This window comes from Leuresthes tenuis, unplaced genomic scaffold (assembly GCF_036924035.1).
Source record: "Leuresthes tenuis unplaced genomic scaffold, fLeuTen1.0.hap1 SCAF_10, whole genome shotgun sequence".
Lineage (NCBI taxonomy): Eukaryota > Metazoa > Chordata > Actinopteri > Atheriniformes > Atherinopsidae > Leuresthes > Leuresthes tenuis.
Genome location: NW_027325364.1, coordinates 17834689 through 17854419, shown reverse-complemented (window position 1 = coordinate 17854419; position 19731 = coordinate 17834689). Strand labels below are relative to the sequence as shown.

The 19731-nt window shown below is 43.6% G+C and overlaps 3 protein-coding genes across 5 annotated transcripts; 1 reads left to right on the top strand and 2 right to left on the bottom strand.

Annotated features, from left to right (window-relative positions):
- Window positions 1-528: 528 nt before the first annotated feature.
- Window positions 529-9226, top strand: LOC140316666 (CUB domain-containing protein 1-like). Its single transcript, XM_072394587.1, has 9 exons — window positions 529-789; window positions 1428-1637; window positions 2005-2367; window positions 2448-2816; window positions 4003-4194; window positions 4634-5008; window positions 5101-5457; window positions 5557-5644; window positions 7335-9226. Exons 1-9 carry the CDS (start codon window positions 717-719, stop codon window positions 7774-7776), a joined length of 2469 nt encoding a protein of 822 aa, XP_072250688.1. The 5' UTR covers window positions 529-716; the 3' UTR covers window positions 7777-9226.
- A 565-nt stretch (window positions 9227-9791) lies between these two features.
- Window positions 9792-11137, bottom strand: clec3ba (C-type lectin domain family 3, member Ba). Its single transcript, XM_072393312.1, has 3 exons — window positions 10920-11137; window positions 10707-10805; window positions 9792-10502 (listed from the first exon to the last, which is right to left on the bottom strand). The coding sequence occupies exons 1-3, from the start codon at window positions 11014-11016 to the stop codon at window positions 10102-10104; spliced, it is 597 nt and encodes a 198-aa protein (XP_072249413.1). The 5' UTR covers window positions 11017-11137; the 3' UTR covers window positions 9792-10101.
- Window positions 11138-13203: 2066 nt separating this feature from the next.
- Window positions 13204-19469, bottom strand: fez2a (fasciculation and elongation protein zeta 2a). 3 transcript variants are annotated; one of them, XM_072394585.1, is made up of 9 exons: window positions 18972-19468; window positions 17932-18040; window positions 17640-17756; window positions 17386-17512; window positions 17047-17312; window positions 16800-16880; window positions 16540-16615; window positions 16398-16463; window positions 13204-14219 (listed from the first exon to the last, which is right to left on the bottom strand). In XM_072394585.1, exons 1-9 carry the CDS (start codon window positions 19307-19309, stop codon window positions 14203-14205), a joined length of 1197 nt encoding a protein of 398 aa, XP_072250686.1. In that variant the 5' UTR covers window positions 19310-19468; the 3' UTR covers window positions 13204-14202. The 3 variants fall into 3 exon arrangements, with proteins under 3 accessions (XP_072250686.1, XP_072250685.1, XP_072250687.1); XM_072394584.1 differs by having other exon boundaries at window positions 13204-16463; window positions 18972-19469; XM_072394586.1 differs by lacking the exon at window positions 16800-16880 and having other exon boundaries at window positions 13204-16463.
- Window positions 19470-19731: the final 262 nt, after the last annotated feature.

Sequence of the window (19731 nt, the reverse complement as noted above, 5' to 3'; positions counted from 1 at the left end):
TCCCCGGGGCCAAACCTGATTTAAGAAAAAAAAACAAAAAAACACGATGATGACTGGATACGGCAGTTATTTTGTTGGGAATCTCCTACATACTGCTACCAAACAACTCAGAGAAAATAGCAGAAAAATTTGAGAAGAAAAGTTATTAAAAAACAAAATATCAACCAATTTTTTTCTTTATTTTTTTCCTTCCGCGACATGCTGCAGAATTATAAATAATGCACCACGGACCAGTGTTGTGGGACAAATAACAAGCAGCTTTAAAACAGCATGTTTCTCCTCGGGTATTGCTTAATGTCGCCACCTTTTAGGCCCTTTTTCGCTTGAAAGCGGAGGCATTTTCACCCGCACTTAAAGGTGACGTCTGACACGTTGTTACACGCGAAAAACGTAGGTGTCCGCTGTCGTCACCCGTATATATTTAAAAGCATGTTTGATCAGGAAAATTATTGTTTTATGTTATAAGACACTGCTGAACTCTGTACCTGCCAAAATGGCCGTCCAGGCCACGCCTTTACTTTACCTGTTTCAACACTCCCTTGCTGCTGACTCACATTAGGAAATGGAGGAGTTGCGTCTGGGCGAATACGTGCTGCGTTTCAAGTAAAAGGCGAAGAAAATGTGGCGCAAGGAGCTCGCATCTCTGGACTAGAAGCTATGAAACGTCCCCTGAATTCCTTCCATTTCCCTCACGATCAGATTTGCAGAGCTACAGCATGACCTCCTACATGTCGGACGCAGTCTCTCTACAGATTTTACTTCTTATTGCCGTCATCTCCCACGTATCAGGTGAGTTTGGATTATTAACCAGGTGAGCAGATGCGCTGGGAATTTTTGGCCCTGCCGTAAGAATATCGACTCTGATTGTTTTATCAAAATTAAAACAACAGCAGGAGGAGACGTGGAGGTCCCATAAATAAATATATATATATTTTTTAAAAGACTGTTGGGCTGTTTATATCCGAGATCATCCTGTTTGCTATAAATTGGCTTTTGTTTGGACCAAATGGTTTTGATTATTGTGTTTGGGTTAATTATAGCAAAACACAGCATCTGCCAGGACAGTGGAATTTGTTGTTGTTGTTGTTGTGTATGGCTGACCTGCTTCCTGTTGTTGGTTTATCAAATCCTGCCTTCCAAAAGTTTAGTGTGTCATGTGTCAGATTATGTTTTCTAAGATGAAAAAAGTGGAGGTTTAATCAGGGTATGTGCCAGAAAAAAGCAACACGGATACACGCTGATACGTGGTTCTATGTCTGTGTGCTCAGTTCAGGCCTGCTTAGTCATAGGAATGTGTCAGAGACCACCTTAACACGGTGGTTGCTAACAAATACCGACAACGTGTCTTCGTGATGTGTTTTAGTCTCATTTAAGATGGATTCTCTCATTGTGTCGTCAATGTTTCACGACCTCTGTATCGATTCCAGGAGTTCAGAAGTTGACAGTTACTCCTGAGCGTGGCACCACCCTCAGCATCAGCAGCACACAGGCCAAAGACTGCAAAGTGTGCACCGGTTCAGGACGCTCACAGCAATGTGCCACCTCTCTGTTGTTAAAAGACAATTCTCCCGTCTCGCTGGAGTTTGAATGCCCCAAACCTCAAGATGCTTTCTTGGTGGAAACTGTGCGAAATATAGGTAAGGTCAGTGAATGTCTCGCTGAACTGATTCAGTGATTTGCAAATCTCACAAGCCAGTGTCTTATTGGCAGTAGAATATAGAAAACGTATCAGCTGATAAAAGATTCAAGATGCAGCTAGAATTATATATCAGACAAGAGAGGGGGCAACATTTCTCCCCCAATAGGTCCAGCAACTGGGCTCATCAGTTCCCAGATTTTACAGCCTGTTAGAATAAAATGGAATGCTACACAGTGGGAAACATGGACCTATCCCAGCGTTTATGAGACAAATTCAAAGCTGAAAATGAGCTGAAATATTTAAAGTTATTGGTTTATAAGATTGGCTTTATTTGTTGACATGAATGAATATTTTTCTCTTCTCAGAATGCACCACAAAGTCGTGCAGTGGCCACATCATCCAGGCTGACGCCAGTTCCCTGCCTTTGCAGGATTTTCCCCGCAGGTTCACCTGGAATATAAAAGCTTCTTCTCTGAAAGCATTCAAGGTAGACTTCACCGAGACGAGGCTGAGACAGATCAGTCCGTCTGAAGGATGTCCAGACAAACACACTTACAGTCTCCGGGCATTCCAGACCACAGGGAACATTGTTGTCGGGAAGTACTGCAGAGGGGGTACCATCAGTAATGCTCAAATCCTGAATCAGGGCAGCTTTTCTTTGGATGTCCCAGCTGGCCAGAAGTTGCAACATGGCCAGTTTGATGTGTCTGTGGGAGAGGAAATCAAGTGTAAGTTAGTTTTATTATTTCTCTCTAAATTAGTCTTTTGATCATCAAAATGTAGTTTAATTTACCCTTTCCTTTCCTAGCTCTTGCCAGAATTTCACTGACATTACCAGGAGACTCCTTATCCTCAGAGCTGCTCTCACCAAACTACCCAGATAGTTTTCCTGACGACGACGTGATGGAGTGGTACTTTCAGGTCCCAGACAAATTTAAGGCAGACATCCGGTTTGTGAACGTCACACAGCCGCAGTGTTTGAAGAAGGAGACAGCAGTGGAGTACCACAGCAAAGGGAGAGGAGCGTTGGTTGAGAGCCTGGACGATCCCCAACCAAAGCAGGTTCAGGGGAGCTTCTTACTAACACTGAGGAACTGTGAGATGGACAGAAGACGTGCTCATTCTCCAGGACTCTCCTTGAACTTCAAGGTGTCCGCCTCGATAACAAGCTCATCAGGTTTGTACATCATTTGTGCTCGATCACACATTTAGTCTTGCAACTCTTGCCGTAGACCCAGTCCTCTGAGATGCCACGTTCCTTTAAAGAGGCAGTCGGATAGTCCAAGAAGCTGAAAATCACAGAGTTTAAAGATGGTTCATGAGAAAGATGTTGCTTCTCTACTGAAGATGGCACAAAGCTCCTCATTTATCAGCTCTATTTTAGCAGAGCATTGTTTTGCTTTTCTTTTTTGTTCATTGTCTCTGTGGCATGCAAAAACTTTAGCTTAGAAGATATTTTCATTTTTAAAACAGTGTTTTAAAACTAAAATGTTGTCTGTCTTTTAACAAGCTTTTTAGTCTGTAATTTGCTATACGTGTCAAATTGACCTTTGGACATCAAAGCAGTTTTCTTTTTCTTCTGGAAAAAGCTTCATGTGGCAAAGGCGTGACGTTCCAGGCAAGGACACCTAATGACTGATAAGACTTAGTCACGGATCAAACATGGGTGTCTGTTTCTGCCCTTCCGATGGAAATGCATTCATGCAGACTGATTAACGTGAACACTTTTCAAACGCTTCTGTTTTGCGGGGTCCGAAAATGCCACAACAGTGTTGACGCTAGTTTAAACTATAGCAAATGTCACCTGAAAGATGTGCGAATTCTCTGAAAAGATGGACGCAGTTGACTTGGGAACAAAGTGGAGCCAAAAAGAGAGTGAAGCACAACTCTAAGGGTATGAGGAACAGTTTAGTCAGCTAGAAAGTAAAGCTACAAATGTTTTCTGCTGGTGCTTTTTGCTGTTCACCAACAAAATGAATGTTGTCACATGTTCCAGCAGGCATGTGTGTAAATAATGACCCCCCACCACCACACACACACACACACACACACACACACATTTTCACAGTTACAACCAGGTTGCAGTTTAATCACTCAGGGGTGTAACGGAATGTTCCTTGTCTTTTCGCAGTATACCTGAGTATGAGTGATGTGGGGAGTGGGCCTGAAGAGCTCAGGGGAGCTCTCATATTGCTTCATCTCTGAGTCAGTAAAGACGGCATTGGCACATTACCAGGAAGCTTTTCCTGCAGCGATCGAGGAATGCCCTCACATTTGCCTTAGAGTGTGCACGTGCTCGCCTGTAAGATAAACAGAGACACAGAATAAAGAGCTCTTATCTAATTGGGCTGTTTTCTCCTCAGCGCTGTGCAATGTGGATCTCAGCAAGACGGAGGGCCTTTCTCTCCATGTCGATAATGTGAGACCGGACTCCGACTGCGAGATGAAATTGAACTCGGAGACGATGAAGAACATCACAGTCGTATCAAAGGGCGAACTGTCTTTTCAGGACTGCCTTCCTGGTGATGTACAGGTCACAGCCACGAGGGTTATAGGTAAATGCTGATTTGAGAGTTTACCTGGGAGACCATAGATCTGGAAAAAGGGCTTCGATGGTCATTATAATTCTCATTTAAATTTTAAAAGAGCTAGTGATTAAGATAGAAATGCCTTAGATGGAAATTAGACTTTTCATGGTTTGTGTTGACATTTGACCTCTCAGCCAAAAAAAAAACGTATAAAAAAGAGCTTAAATACTGGTAACTACCCACCAGTGAGCTACAATTGAGGAAGCCTCGCAGATTACAGATGAGACGTCCTCAAGAACACAAAAGAAAATGCTCAGCTGCTTTCTACTTAAGCTACTAGGTCTGTAGATTTCCACTGACGCAGACTCTGTAATCGTTGCACATTTGAATGTAGCCAGATTCATTGTAGTAGTTTGAAGAAAAACAAAATCGGTCTCATTCTTGCATCCCTCTTGATCCACATCAGAGTGCAGTTATCTGAAAGACTGTCCAAAGACTCCAGTGAAACTGTTGGTGCCTCTGCTGCCGTCCTGCCTCCCCGCCCCTCTGAGCAGCGTCACCTGGACTCTCCGTCCTGACAAGGATACTACCGTAAAGTTCGTCTCTCCCACTGGGCCCCTGAAACAAGTCATCCCTGGACAGCCTTGCAATGACAGCGTCCTTATTAAGATGGATGAAGAACGTGGCCCTACCATTGGACTCTTCTCCCCAAAGGGAGCCATACAAAAAGTCCTCATCCATACCAATGTGTCTGTCACATGGCAGTCCAGCATGGGGCAAGAAGCACTAAGAACGTATTTCAAGCACGTGTTGACGGCAACTTTTGAAAAGGAGATACAAGGTAACAAGCAGATTCTGCTGGATGATAACATAAATTAATATGTTATTATTCTATTGAAATGGATTAATGTTCTTTTTATGCTTGACTTTTAGAAAGATATATATTCAAGGTATCTCTATCGAGAGACACCCCTGTCCTTGTGGCCACCCCTGGTTGGCCGGTTGGCATGAAGTCGCTGTCCACCGTCTCCTGGATTGTCTCAGTTCCCCCGAAGATGGAAGCACACCTGATGTTCGCCAACCTCAGCCAGCCCAAGTGCAAAAAGAGCCACACCAACATCAGGGTGCAGAGAGTCGGCAGCCCTGAGGAAGACTACAGCCGCAGGGAGTATGAGGAGGCAGAGAGGGAGCTCACGGTCTCCGAGAACTTCTACCTCAACATGTCTAACTGTGTGCCTGAAGATGGAGACTTCAGTGTGATCACGAAGATCACCCTGCAGAAGAGGACGAGTAAGAAGGCATTTAGCCGTATTATTACTAGTTTCACATAATCTTTGAGATCAAACTAGTAAACGTCAAAAATGGGATTTGTTGATTTCTCTCCTTTAGACGTTCTCCTGATGATCATCCTGAGTGTGGTGGCTGCTCTGCTGGTTATCTTTGCCATAGTGCTGGTTGTTGTCTGCATGGTGGTTAGGTGAGTTACACTGCTGCCTTTTCGTAAGAGTTGTAAGAGCATCCACGGACCACTGTGTGGTCCAGAGCCTATGTTTGAAGCGGCTGTTAGCATTTCTAGTCAGCAAATCAAGGAAGTAATGTTGCACGGCACCTGGACTCAATGAGAGGATTCATTGCAGAAAACGGTGTGTTCGGGGGTTTTGAAGTATTATTGTGCTCATGCTACCCAAATGATCTTATCTGGCTGATAGTTATCAAGCAGCTGCAACTGTCACGCAAACAAGTCTCTCTCCTCGTCATTAAGTGAGTGACTCGGTCTGTTTTGCTCAACTTGTCGCAGAAGAGAACTGGTGGTTTCTCTCCACAGCTCGTCCCTCTTGAGTCTATCATGATGTCGCTTACTGGAAATATTGCTGGCGGGGATCTTCTCCCACTAATGTGGAACCAGAGTTTTTGCTTGGTTACCTGAACAGACCAAAATGAATCAAACCATGCTATGTTTGTTCCTTTCCTTTCCCGAGTTCTGCCATATCGCGTCCTCTGACGCCGTCTCTTGTGCTCTCGGAGACTTTAGCTTCACACTCACTAACCCATCCCCTGGCAACCGTTCTAGATTATCAGGCAAGCTAGAAATTGGGTTGGAGACTGGGACGTATCTGTGAGCCTCTCAAATCACGCCCTTTGAAATGTTCTTATTGAGCAATTGATGATTGCCGATCAAACTCGCATTTGTCTCAGATCTGCAACGTGAAAATCGGGTTTAAAATCTCTTGATGGGAATGTAGCATTGATTAAATTTCTTGGATAAGTTTGGTCAAAACACCACAGAGACACAATGCAACGCTGTCAGCCCATTACTCTTTTGTTTTGTTTAAATTTTTAGGGGCTAAAATGAAGAAACATTTCTTACATGGGCAACTTTGAACCAAAAATCAAACAAAAGACCAACAAGATTTCTGGGTCGATCAACAGTTGCCGTTTAAAGCAAATTGTTGACTATTATTGGCACTTTCATAATGGATCATGAAAGCAGCATGATTTGAGGTTGTGGGTGGAGATGACCATCTCTGCACTTAGCTTGGGAGTGTGACAGACCAGTATTCTGGAAATCTGAACCGCTCACTGAATGAGATTTTTCCACCCGAGTGTAATATTTTTTTAGTTTTTGAGTCACAATCACTTAAGACACCCAAGTGCATGCTTTCAGCCACCAAAAAGAGGAGCCTTTTTCACATTATATCCTCTTTATAGCACTGATTCTATCAGAGCTGGGCTGTACTTTTCCGTTGAAAGAGAAGAAAACATTAACACCAAAGGCTTTTCTTTACTGTCAAGTAGATTTTTCAAAAGCTTCCACAGAGGAACAAAGTCATAGCAACAAGCCACAAACAGACAAAAATGACTCAAAAATAGACAAAAGAAAAATACTCAAAACAAACAAAAGCGCCTCAGTCTGATTCAAAACCACTACAAAGAGACTGAAAGGGATTTAGAGACCTTTAGTTGCCAATAAAGAACTACCGCTATACGGAGACGCAAAACCTCAGATCACATAGAGACTCCATATCATTCGTTGTCTTGGCTCTGTAAAAGGATGCTGGTTTCTTTTACAGATCCGTGTCCAGGGGATCGTTGGTTTATAATTCATGTAGAAGTAATATCGTATGCAACCTTAAAACTCCATTCTTTTCATCTACTCTGCCAAATAGGAAGAAGAAGAAGCAGCTCAGTCATGAAGTGTCCATCTATAATCCAGCTGGCACCAATTTCCTGCCCGGACAAAACGGACTCCCAAAGACCCGCGAAGACGACGAGTCTCATGTGTACGACACCATTGAGGACACGCTGGTCTACACTCACCTGCTGAAAAAAGGGGCCGAGATTGGCATCTACGGACAGTCGGACACATACCAGTCCTTCGCAGGGCACACCGACTCACAAAAGCCTCTGGTCTCTAAAGACAGCAGTGTTAATGACAAGGAGGCTCATCAGCCGTATCGGTTCTCCTCTCAAGGTCCTCCACTTCCCAACAGGCCTCCGAGCCACAACCAGCCCATGGTGAGCAACGAGATTTACCAGACAGAGAAGCAAAGCGAGGAGGAGCGCTCTCGGAACCTGGGCCTGCGGCTGGAGCCAGAGGGAGGGAACTGAACAGATGATTGGATTCAGCTTTTTTGATTTTCTCTTGACTCACTTGAACTTTTGTGATTTTCATTCCCTGGCAACTGTGTGATTGCTTGCTGCTCTGCCTTGCAAGGAACCTTTTTTTTTTTCTCCTTCTCTCTATCTCTCTTGAGTGGAGCGTTGTAACCCGCCTGCGATTGTTACTGAGCTGTATCCTGGATGAAGGTGCTTTTTTCTCTAAAGCTTCACTTAATCATTCCCTTTATGCAAGTTTTAGCCTCCATAAAGAGAGCTTCAGTTTTGGCAACAAAAAAAAAAAAAATGTCATCATAACCTTTTATTCTTCAGAACATGCTGCTGCGGTGGATTGTAACAGCGAAATGTATTTTGTTTACCGTCTTTCTTTTGTTTGTCACAGCTTTTGCGCCGCCCGCCCTCCAGATACACCATGAATTTTCCAGGTCATCGCACTCCTACTAGTTCTATTTAGTTTCTTCAAATTGTTTTCTGGCGTTTTTGTTACAAGGGAAAAGTAGAAACAGAACCCCACATCTGCCACTCGGTGAGGGAGCTGCTTCTCTTTTCAAGCAAATGCTTTTGTGTTTTTTCCTCCACGTCTTGTGATCAATGAGACTCCTTTGTCAGAAGCTATATTAGGATATTTGTTATGAGGGGGAAAGTGCTCCTCCTGCGGTGACGACGAAAAGGAACAAAAATCCATGGATGCACTCAACTGCTCTCTGCGAGCAAAGTTACATCTAACAACAAATGTAGCTATCTTTGTTAGAAAGAAGACTGAAGGCTATAAATTCAAGCAAATGTGGGAAGTGTTCATCCCCTTTTAATGTGTTGTGGAGAGGCAAGTCCCTGATTCTATGAGGAGCCCAAACAAGATGCAAATCCGAGTCTTTCCCAAGTTGCAGTCAGCTTCTCGTTTTTTTAACTTTGCACTGTAAAATGCTTCTGGGATGAACACTTAGCGGAAAAGAGAAATGACTCATACTGGGTGTCATGATGACATCAGGCTGACCGAGATGACTCCAGGAAATTAGTAATGGCTCACAGGGACTTGCAAATCTTGTATTTTATGTAGCTTTTTCATAGTTCATCGAAAGAGTAGCAGAGGGTGGCAAAGGTCCTGCATACTCCAAACTAAGGTCCTTTGGATCGTTGTAACTCTTGGAATGCTCGGGCTGTGAAGCATGTCCATTGAAGCTCACAGTTAATCTCCATGGAGATGTTCAGACATGTTTATTTGATATGTGATTAAAATGTGCCAACGCAGAGTCTGAATATTCCTGATGAAACTGTGCATGTGGGTAGAGAGACAATAAGTGACTGTGCTTACTGAGTGGGGAGTGTCCCACATCGATGTTTCCAGAGAGGAAACTAAAAGTAAAAACTTCAACTTTGTACAGTATTTGCTACGCTCTACTTTCACTGCACCGTTTGGCCTTGGTTCACATTTCAGCTCCAGTAGATATGATAGATCATGTTCTTCTGCGAATAAAAAATAAAAAAAAAAGAGAAAATGTCATGAAATTAAAGTTCTTGTTGGCTTTAAGATTGGACTTGCATTAGCAAAGTGGGCAATGGCCTCAGGTCCCTGAGGGCCAAAGTATATTGTTTGTTTTGATCATTTTATTGTTTAAAAAAAAAATTTGAGATAAAGAGATGGAAAAAAATTAGATTTCTGCTCATATGGTCCACATATGACAAACAAACTGAGCCCAACAGGATATTTTTTCCACATCAGTTGAGTCATAGATGAAGAAAAAAAAAACTCTTTAGAAAACTGCGTCAGTCTGGCTACTTTGGAAACATGAAACGTTTCATCCAGTGGGTGAGTCTTATAATGAGATAAACTTTGGCCACTTTCAACCCCACCAGCCCCATAAAAAAACAGACGGCAAACATAAACCAAGATTTACTTTCAGCTGGAACAGCCATGTACTGTCTTTATGAGTTCTTATATAATCATTTATTTCCTGCTGTACATGATTCCCATTATATTTGAGCAAAAGGAAAATGAGAGAGATGCATATAGAGATACGTTTATTAACAGCATATATTGAAATAAAAGCAGCGCAATGTTATGCAGAAGTTAAAATAAAGAAGGTGTCGTCGAAGCTGCTCTCAGGTTGATTGTCCTTCAGTGAAAAATTACATTTTATAACAGATGATATGTAGAATGCTGAAAAATATGCAAAATATTGGTTTATTGAAATATAAAAGATCATGTTCCAGTGAGGTTGAGGCGAGATGCTGCACATTATTTTATAAGTACCTGATTACAGGCGTTTACAGGCTCATATTTGCGCAGTAAAGATTTTACAAGCAACAGCACAGCTCTCAGACGATGTTGAACTCGCACACCGAGGCCTTTTCGGCTCTGCAGTTCTCATCAAACCACTTCCCGTTGGCTGTGGTGGAGAGGATGGCGCAGTTCTGGCTGTTGCCCCCATCAGGCTGCAGGGTGATCTCTTTCTCCCAGTTCTTGAAGCGCACACTAGAGCCCGACTGGTCCACCCATTGGCCGTCGGTCACCATGTCGTTGATGCCCAGCCAGATGTGCTCCTCTGGTCCGATGCTCTGGCGCACGTAGCTGTAGAGCTGGTCGTTCTCGTCTCCTGTCAGAGGGGTGCTCAGGCTGCCTCCTTTGGCGATGCAGTCATCGTTGGCTGCGTGGAAGCTTTTCTTCACTGGATCAGCCAGGAAACACTTTCCAAGGATCTTTGTGCCTTTCAGACAAACTGAGGGACAAAATGAACAGAGAGTGGTTTAGTTGTTTACTTGAGCACCATCTCTTCTTCTCTGGAGACCTGTTGATTAAAACATGACATTCAGCCTGCAACCGAACGCATATAAGTACGGTGCAGTCATGGAACGACATTTTGGAGCTCCAAATCCATATCCAACATTGTTCGATATTTATGAAACAACAGCTGGAAGCAAACCTGTCTGTAAAGCCTGCTGCTCTTTCAACAAGTTCAGCTCCTGAACTATGTCATTAATCTGTTTCTGGAGCTTCTCAATAGCTGCAGTTGTTGCAGAATCTGTAACAAAAGAGCAGCATTTGTTCACATTGCATTACTTTAGATGTATGACAGTTTAGCTTTAACCATACAGGTTGTTTTCATCTCCATTCTGACCTTCACGTCAAGTCCTACCTTTCTTGTTATTTCTTTTCTTGGAGGTGGTCTGCTGGAGCGAGCAGCGCAACAGCAGGAGAAGGCCAAATACCATCCAGAACCCTCTAACACCCATGATCCATGGAAAACACTTCAAATGCCTTGTGAAGAAACAGTTCTGTTGCAGCGCCACACAAAGCTCCTCTCAGTTCTGAGCGCTGGCCAGACACAGACTGTTGAGTTTTACATGCTAGGAGAGCAGAGGAAATCTTATCTCAGAGAGAACAAATGTTTTACAGATGTTTAACAGCTGTTTGGGTTTCTTTTGAAATACTAGAGAGGGAAGGGTGGTAAGCAGGCTCTTTTTTCTTTTCTTTTCTTTTTTAAACAGTCCTCAGACAAGCATGAATTGAGTTCCATATGTGTGTGGATCACTAATACATTACAGGAGGACCTTATCTGTCCAGGTGACTGTTATTGTGTGCTGAATCTTTAGTTGTTGAGGTTGATGTTACATGATAGGAACTTGAAAACATTTGGATATTTTCTCGAACACCTGTATCAGATTGTATCGTTTAACATCAACAACTACAAAAAATGACTTTGCTAAAGTTATGTTAACATTTCTTTTTACCCCAAGTGCTTCACTGAGCTCACTTTCCATTTGAACTGTGGACTTAATTTTTTTGTTTTCCTCTCAGTTTCCTGTTGTGTTTCTGCTGAGGGCGACAGAGTTGGCTTGTTTCGGATTCCCTCCCGAGTCTACATCTGGATCTCCTCAGTGAGCTGGAGGAGGTGCCTTAAACACATAACAGAGCCTTACATAATGAAACAATCCTATCAGGAAAGTATTGTTTCTGTTTCCTAATATTCAGTAAAACTTATTAGGTTTACCATGTTCTGCAACGAAAAACGTGGACTGTCCAAGCCTCCGATAAGTCGCCCGATGCCACATTTCACACCTCTCAACTAAGTAACACATTTCATCTATCCGATGGAAAACCATTTCCAGAATCCAAAGTTTAATGACTGAATTTAAATCTCTGGTGAACCTTTGTGGCCTGTACGGGCAAACGTACAGTACACGGCAGACGTGACTACGCCCCTGTGCAATATCACCGAAATGTCTAGGGATTCAAAACCATATAATCCTACAAAAACTGTAGTAATTCTAAATTAAACCGCAAGGTATTATGTAGAATTTAAAACCAGCAGCTACTACCTACCATATGAATCACTGGTATATCTACCCTTATTTCCAATGACTGCATCAATCCTCTTCGGCCAGAGAGGATACAAGTGTACACAAGTTTCTGAAGAGATGTTCAGCCATGTTTCAGAAACATTTTTGCATCTTTGTTGGGGGTGGTTTTTCTTTACAGTTCTCTTAAAAGTGCTTATGACCCATTGGAAAGTCATGCTTTCCGTGTTTTTGTGATTTTAGCGTTCAGTGTATCTTGTTGAAGTTCCTCCTCGATCAAACCTCTGAAGACCGGAAATCCTTCAAACATACCTCTGTACGAGAGCCTTTCCCAGTTTTACTGGATTTTATTGGTTTTTCTTTGTAGGAGGCACCCTGTTACTTAAGCGAAAAGTGCTTCAAAACTAAAGATCAGTATTTTTACCAATCATTATATTATCAGCAAGGATTTTAAACATCCTGAGACACTCATGGTGCTGCCTGTAAATGCAGCAGCTTTAGCACCTGTGCAGCCCCACAATGAGCGTTCACTGTGGTTGTCATGGCTCATACCAAAAATAGTGAACCTCATAGGAACTAAACATAATTTAACTGTCCAGTTTTCCTGTAAGGTCTCTGAAGAGGTCGACATCATGCTGTGTCGTTCATGCTGTCTGAGCTCTCACAGAAACCCACAAATCCACAAAAAAACCCCACCTGTGTCACATCTGAAGCACCTAAAGCATGTTTGTGCAAGAAGCACTCTGCCCGTTGTGTCATTGGAGGAGGACAACCTTTGCAGATCTGATGATTGGAACTTTGCTTGGGTCTTACTGCACTGATTTTCAGTTGGTTATCGAGCCTCCTGTGTCATTTCCTTCATCTCTGTGGGGATTCACACTTAATTTCCACCGGAGATGTTATGAAATGACGCAGTTGTTGAGTGTTTATAGTTTAGAATGATTAGATTTAAGTTATGTTGCACAGGGCTGTACCTCCCTCTCTCATATACTGTAGCAGCCTATTTTTCTAAATAGAAATACATAAAGTATTCACAATTGCACACGTTCTCACGCTCTTACGAGGCCATCCCTCTTCATTTCCAATACTGTGACATCTGTAATGAAATGAAGCAAATATGCTGAGACAAAAAGATTTTTAATTTTCAAATATAATATTTACAAAATAAATAAACACCAACAGGTTCGGTACGTCGGCCAGAGACAGGACATTCGTTGAAAATAAGTTGCTTTCAAAATACAAAAGTTCAGACCAAGGCAGCTTGTGTGAAGTGACACACAGAGGGTATAAATGCCCAGTCGAGGTGTCGGCTGCTCTGTGCACAGCAGACACGTCGACGCGCCGCTCTGATTCAGAGCTCCAGCTCGCAAAAGTACAGACAGTGCATGGGTCAGTTTCAGTTTCCACTCAAATGCATAGTTTGTTTTCATCAGTCCAGTTTACACCACCTCAACCATCAACACATTATCGCCCATAAAATCATAATCACTATGTGAGTAACATACCGATAGGATGAGCAGATTGTACACTTTGTCTGTAGCTACGTAGACAGCTAGGTTGTTATATACCTGTATTACATTTCTTCCCCCTCTCTGATCCTTTTCATGTGCTGCTTTCAACACTTATCATTCCGGGAATCTCTTTTTAGTCTTCTGTTTACTTGTCTTCTAATGCCTTATGAATGCACTGCTTTAAAAACTATTTCAATAGTTCTCCACTAATGCAAAATTCTGCATCGACATACTTAGTGCTTTTGCTTCTTGGCTCAGAGTATATTCAAGCACTTCAGATTAAAACGAAGCCCTTTATGCCGGCAACTTATATCTCATCTCTGAGTGTATTTCACGCAGAATTAAACCACTTTGATAGTGCAAAGAATGACACACACGCCGTAAAAAAGGTCAAGATTCACAGGAATACATTAAGTTTGCAAACCACAATGCTCCACACAAAAATAAACACTGGTCTATAAGAAAATAAACTAAATCAGATTGAAAGAGAAAAACAAGACACACAATTGAGGTAAAAACATTGTGCTTGTGAATCCAATCTATCCTCTTCATCTTGTTGTCATGGTAAACTATCAGAAGCCTCTGCAGAGTGTCGGTCCGTCCGTTTCGTCTATGTCGGGCAAAACACTGGAAAGAACAGCAACACTAAATGTTACAAAAGGATTAGAGCCTGAATAAAAATCTAAAGTGTGACATAAAGAAGAGGAAAAACAAAAGGAGAAATCCTAATTTCTGCACATCAGTTAATGCTAAACAAAACCTTCACAGATGCAGGTTGGGTGACTGTCAGGTTAAATGCTTGCAGATGCAGTCTATGCAGTGCTAACTAACTATAACACAACTAACTAACAGCAGTGTCTCAAAGTGAAGGGGGTAAAAAGTCATAAACACTAATGCTATCGCCAACCACGCTGCAGCCGCTCACTGCGCAAGAGAGGAAAGAAGTGAGGAGAAGTTTGGGGTCAGGCTGCACTGCACTCAGTGGCAGCGAGGGGGCGCTCTCACATTGCGAGTGACAAACACCACAACAGTGCACTATACACGTGAATGTGTCACAAACCTCCCAGTCCGTGGCTCACACCAGAGCTAGTCAGAGTAAGGCAGCAAAGAGGGATGCAGAGTAGAACATAAGAGGCAGAGAAAGACAAAAAAGAAGGAGTGAAAGGACAACGTGAACAAAAAAAAAAGACAGAAAAGACTAATCTTGAATAGTTAAATGTGAGAAGACACGCCTGTGCTATGGAGGTTGATTAATGTGCATCACATGTTTCGAGTTTCTCATTATTGGCTGCAGTTTTCTAAATCTCTTTCTGCAAAAGTGATTTTCGTGCTCGATCTTGAGGAGTTCGAATGCTTATTAAAAGACTTAAAAGTCGTCTGCTGAACATTTAACGACAAACAAAAGCACAAATGATGATTTTAGGAACTATGTTTTCTTACCGTTTGCTCTCCGGCACTATGAGTCAACTATGAAGTGCCCACACAGCAGATTTTACCTTTCATTCTCTTCTTGAAAGCATCAGTATGCAGCAGCAGCAGCGGTGCAGTTTAACCACATTGGAAAACTACACGCTGTCCTCAGTGATGGACCGTCTGAATTAATCCCTTTTCATGATCATTTTTCAAGAATTTTCATAGAAAAAAATGACAGCATGACTGTCTGAGATGAAGGAAAAGTGCAAAAGGTTTTCACATTTTGTTTCAGTCTCATTTTGGACTGGATTAAAAGGATTTTTGAAAATAAAAGACTAAAAAATATATATATATTTACATAAGAATTAGGACCCCTCACTTGCAATGTGGTTAAAACACCTTTAACAGCAGCAACAGCGTAGAGTGGAATGATCCTACAAACTAAGCGTGCCTCTTCTTCAAAGGTTTCTCCTAATCTTCCTTGTTGAAAGACTTAAACTCAGCCAGGCTGGACGGGGAGCGTTGATGAGCAGACATTTTCCAAGTCTCCTTTTAGATGCTCTGAAGAGTTCAGGTCCAAATCACTGTGTCCACAGTCTGAGACTTTAAGCGCTCGGAAAAGATCGAAACTCAGCATTTCTCCTTACTTTTTCGCTTCCACCTTTCCCACCGTGCTGACTTTTCTCCCGTTTGCTCTCGCAGACAAACATCGGCACAGAATTATGCTGCTATCGCCATGTTAGACTGTAAGAGTGATGTTGGGCGTTAGTGAGACTCATTAGGGTCATTAGGGCAGTCAGATCTATAAGGTCTTTTAGTGGCGGCTTTGATTTTAAAATGATGGAGGCTGCTGAACTTTCAGGCACTTTCAAGGGCGCAGAAATCATGCCGCGTCCTTCTGAGATATTTGCTGTGTCTCACTTGGCAATAGACAACTCTCTCAAGCCTCGTAAATTTGTTTTCACTGTAACTTACACAGCAGCTTTGAGACCATAAATAGGATGGTGTGTTCCTTTTCTTAGCTATGCCCAATGAATAGTTGGGTGCAAATGAATTTCAGTTTAGAAATCTCAAGCTGACACGGGTCGCGGGCACCAGGGCTCAGTTAGTCCAAACACCTACATAAATGGGACATTTCATTCTTTTATTAGGGAAGAATATTGTGGATATTGCATGTAGATTAATGATCTACTTTAAAATGAGCCTGAAGTACAATGTTAAGTCTTTGATGGGGTCTGAAACCTTCTGTGAGTACAGAGTACAGATGATTTAAAGTGAAGTGGTTCTAACATGCAAAACCTCCGGTGTCCTGGTGCACAGCAACGACCATTAGAGGTCATTTTTGAAAGGAGAATGAGGATGTGTAAACGCTGAACAGAAAAAAAATCTCACCGTTGAGGATGTAGTCTGTGAGAAGACTGGGCACCTTGTCGCTGTCTTCTCTCATCGCTTGCAGAACTGGAAAGTTAATAAATCAGAAGTGACGACTCAGCTGCAACAAGTCTGATGTCACCGCAGAGATGGAGACGCTTACTTTTGGTCAGGATCTGGAGGTCCTCGACAGAGGGAGGGTGTCCTTTTTTCTCGTAAGGGATGACCGTGGTCAGATACTGTAAAACCGTGAGAGAGCAGCAGAAAGGTAGACTAAAGAAAGATGATGCACAGGAGTTGGTAGACGACAACACACAGTTTAAAAATGTGCTCAAATATGTGGCGCCGAGGAACGGGCTTCAATTCCGGAGCAGAAAACAGAACAGACCAAGTTCAGGGACGAAGAGAGAAATGGAAAGTAACCTGTCTTTCACTGCAGCCACTCCTGAATGTTTGCCGGAAGCTGTTCTGAAAGACAGAGGAGAGCCCCTCCATGCTGAAGCGCTGAGGAGGAAGGAAGAAAAGTGAAGAAACACAAGAGGAGAGAGGATCAAAAAAGGGAGAAATCTCTTTCGTCTGACAGGAGCTTTAACTCTACAAACTTCCCAGGACACAGGAAGACACATGGGCAGTTTGGTAATGGCTCCTTAAAACCTGACAACGAACTGACCGATGCCGGCGTTTTCTCCATCAGGCCCTGCGACGTCCCACCTCCACCTTTTAGCTTCTTCTTCTTCCTCAGTGACTCCCGGTGTTCCTTCTGCCGGTTCTGCACATCAATGAGTGCCGAGATGAAACTGTTCTTCACTTCCTTCTCAAACTCCAGCTCGTCCCGGACGGCCAGCCGCTGCACCAGCTCCTCTGAAAACCTCCCGATGTTCGTCTGGGCCTCTTCCAGACGCTGCGTCAGCTCTGCCACACTCAGGGCCCTGACCCCTGGACCACAGACATAAACATGAGCTACTGCTGAGAAGACAAACCGCCCTGCTGTACTGAGGTGGACACTCACTCTCCTCAAAGCCGGGGCTGGACCGCTGGACATCCAGGAAGAGCATGGACAGGTCCGACTGCGACGGATTGCGCTCCGCCTCCATGTCAGATGAGTCCTGCATCATTTCCTCTATCTCCTCAATCACCTGCTCAGCCAAGGGAACACATCTCATCATAGAGGCAGCACTCAAAAGAACTCAGCAAGCATGGGCTGTTATCATCTGCAATAAAAACAGTCGTGTTGAGCTGCTGAACCGCGGCGGCGCCACATACCTGCTCCGCCGTGGCGAGGGGCTCCTCTGCCAGACAGGGGACGATGATGGAGTGCATGTCCAGCTGCTCCCTCAGCTCCTCCTCATCCGACAGCTCCTCCACAACATCCGTCTTTCTCTGGTCAGGAACAGAGCAGGGGGGAGGGAATTTAATCACCACGCTCGACCCCAACACAATGAAAATGTGAGATTTGTGAGCTAAGCGCGGGAGAGATTTGACGAGGGGGGGGTGAAAGGAAAGTGGGGCAGAGGTGGGAGGGGAAGGGAGGGAAGAGAAGAGAGGGGTCGCTCACAGGTTTCTCCTCCAGGTTGAACGAGGAGATGTAGAGGGAGCGCGTTCGGGATCGTTTCCAGTCCACCGGCATCACGCGGCCGTAGTTACTGGTAAGAGCATTCCAGACTCTGTGGGGGACACCAGAATATTACTGACTTGCACAGCAAACCGCACACTTTGTAAAGAGGCTGTTCACGTATATCTCGGGATATTTAAACCCTGATGGTGTCATTAAGGTGACTTGGCTTGTGTATGACTACGGATAGATTAGGGGGGGTGCGGTGAAATGTAGTTAGTTGTTCATAGAATTGTAATTAAACTGGCAGAAACCTTTAATAAACTAGCCTTACGTCTTTCTTCCATTTCATCTTTTCTACTCTTTTTGCATTTTCCTGCCGTTTTATGGACATTCTTGTAATGCAGTTGCATTTTTCTTCTCTTGCTTTCATGTGTTAGTGCCATTACTTCTCCAACATTGGATGTGTGGCACTTTGAATGGCCTCAGTGTATGAAAGACGCCATAAATAAACTTGCCTCAACTATACTTAAGATCATTAACTTTAATTGGATTGCTGAAGTACCTCTGTAGTTATGTCAGTTACCGGAACCCAAGGACAATAATAGTGACTGTGCACGCCAGAGAGACCTCACACTCACAACCATAACAATCAGATTAAACGGTTCCAATGCCGAGCTCAAACATATAATCCCCAACTCATTTTAGAAACGGTTCACTTTAGATGTCTTTAAAGTTAAACCATTTATGAGCAGACTAAATGACACACTAGACCAAAAATATAGGACAGAAAGGAGATTAAAAATAATAATACATCCCGAATGCACCCATTTTCAGGAGGGTCGGGTCTAAAAAACAAAGCTAAGACTTGATACCCAGTTTTCAGGAGCAGGTGGTTTCACGGAGGAGGATGTTTGAGCGCAGCTCACATCACTCAGAGGGCACATAACATTGCTTTGTACGATTTCCAAATGTGACGGATCCTGCGCGTCGGCCGTAAACACGAAGCCTGCGGGAGGCCACACACAAACACCAACACTCACTCGTCCTTCTCCAGCAGCGTGTCCTCCGCGATCACACTCACTGGAGCGACGCAGTCCGTCTTTGCGTCAGCATTTCCGAAGCACGCGGATATCCTCTCGTCGAGCCCGTTCATCAGATCCTCTATGGACCTGAAACCGCCGGATATCTCCGGGGAGAAGCCACCGCCGCCGCCGCTCAGCTCTGAAGGATCATCCTGATCCAAGAAGAGCTGCGTCGCTGCTTCTCCCGCGGCGGCGACGCGGCCTTTGTGGGGCTGCAGCCCATTTTCTGAAGGCACGGTCGGGTCGCACAGGTTCGGCCAGTCGCCGTCGAAAGGTGCGGCCATGGCCCGGACCATGCTAATCGTACCGGGGAAAGGATGGATTTGTAGCTGTGGGGTTGACAGGCCTCCACATCATCTCTGTGCGGCCGCAGCGAGGCTGCACCGGGCCCACTAGTGGCGATACTCAGGACATTGGCCGCGTGGGAACAGTGCGCGAGACCGCGGAGACAGTCGTTTCTACTTTTAACTCGTCTCTAAATGAATGTATGAGTGGATTCATGAACAAATAAATAAATAAATACAAGCCCGTGGGTTAAAGTATTTAACTGCTGAGTCTGATATGTTTTTTTTTACTTTTTGAGTATGTAGCTACACCTAAATATATATATATATATAAACAAACCGACAACAAAATTATTCAATCTGACTCATTTGGCATTCACCTGTTTCAAATTAACTTGTATTTCCTGTCCGGTAGCGTTACTTATGACAAAGTA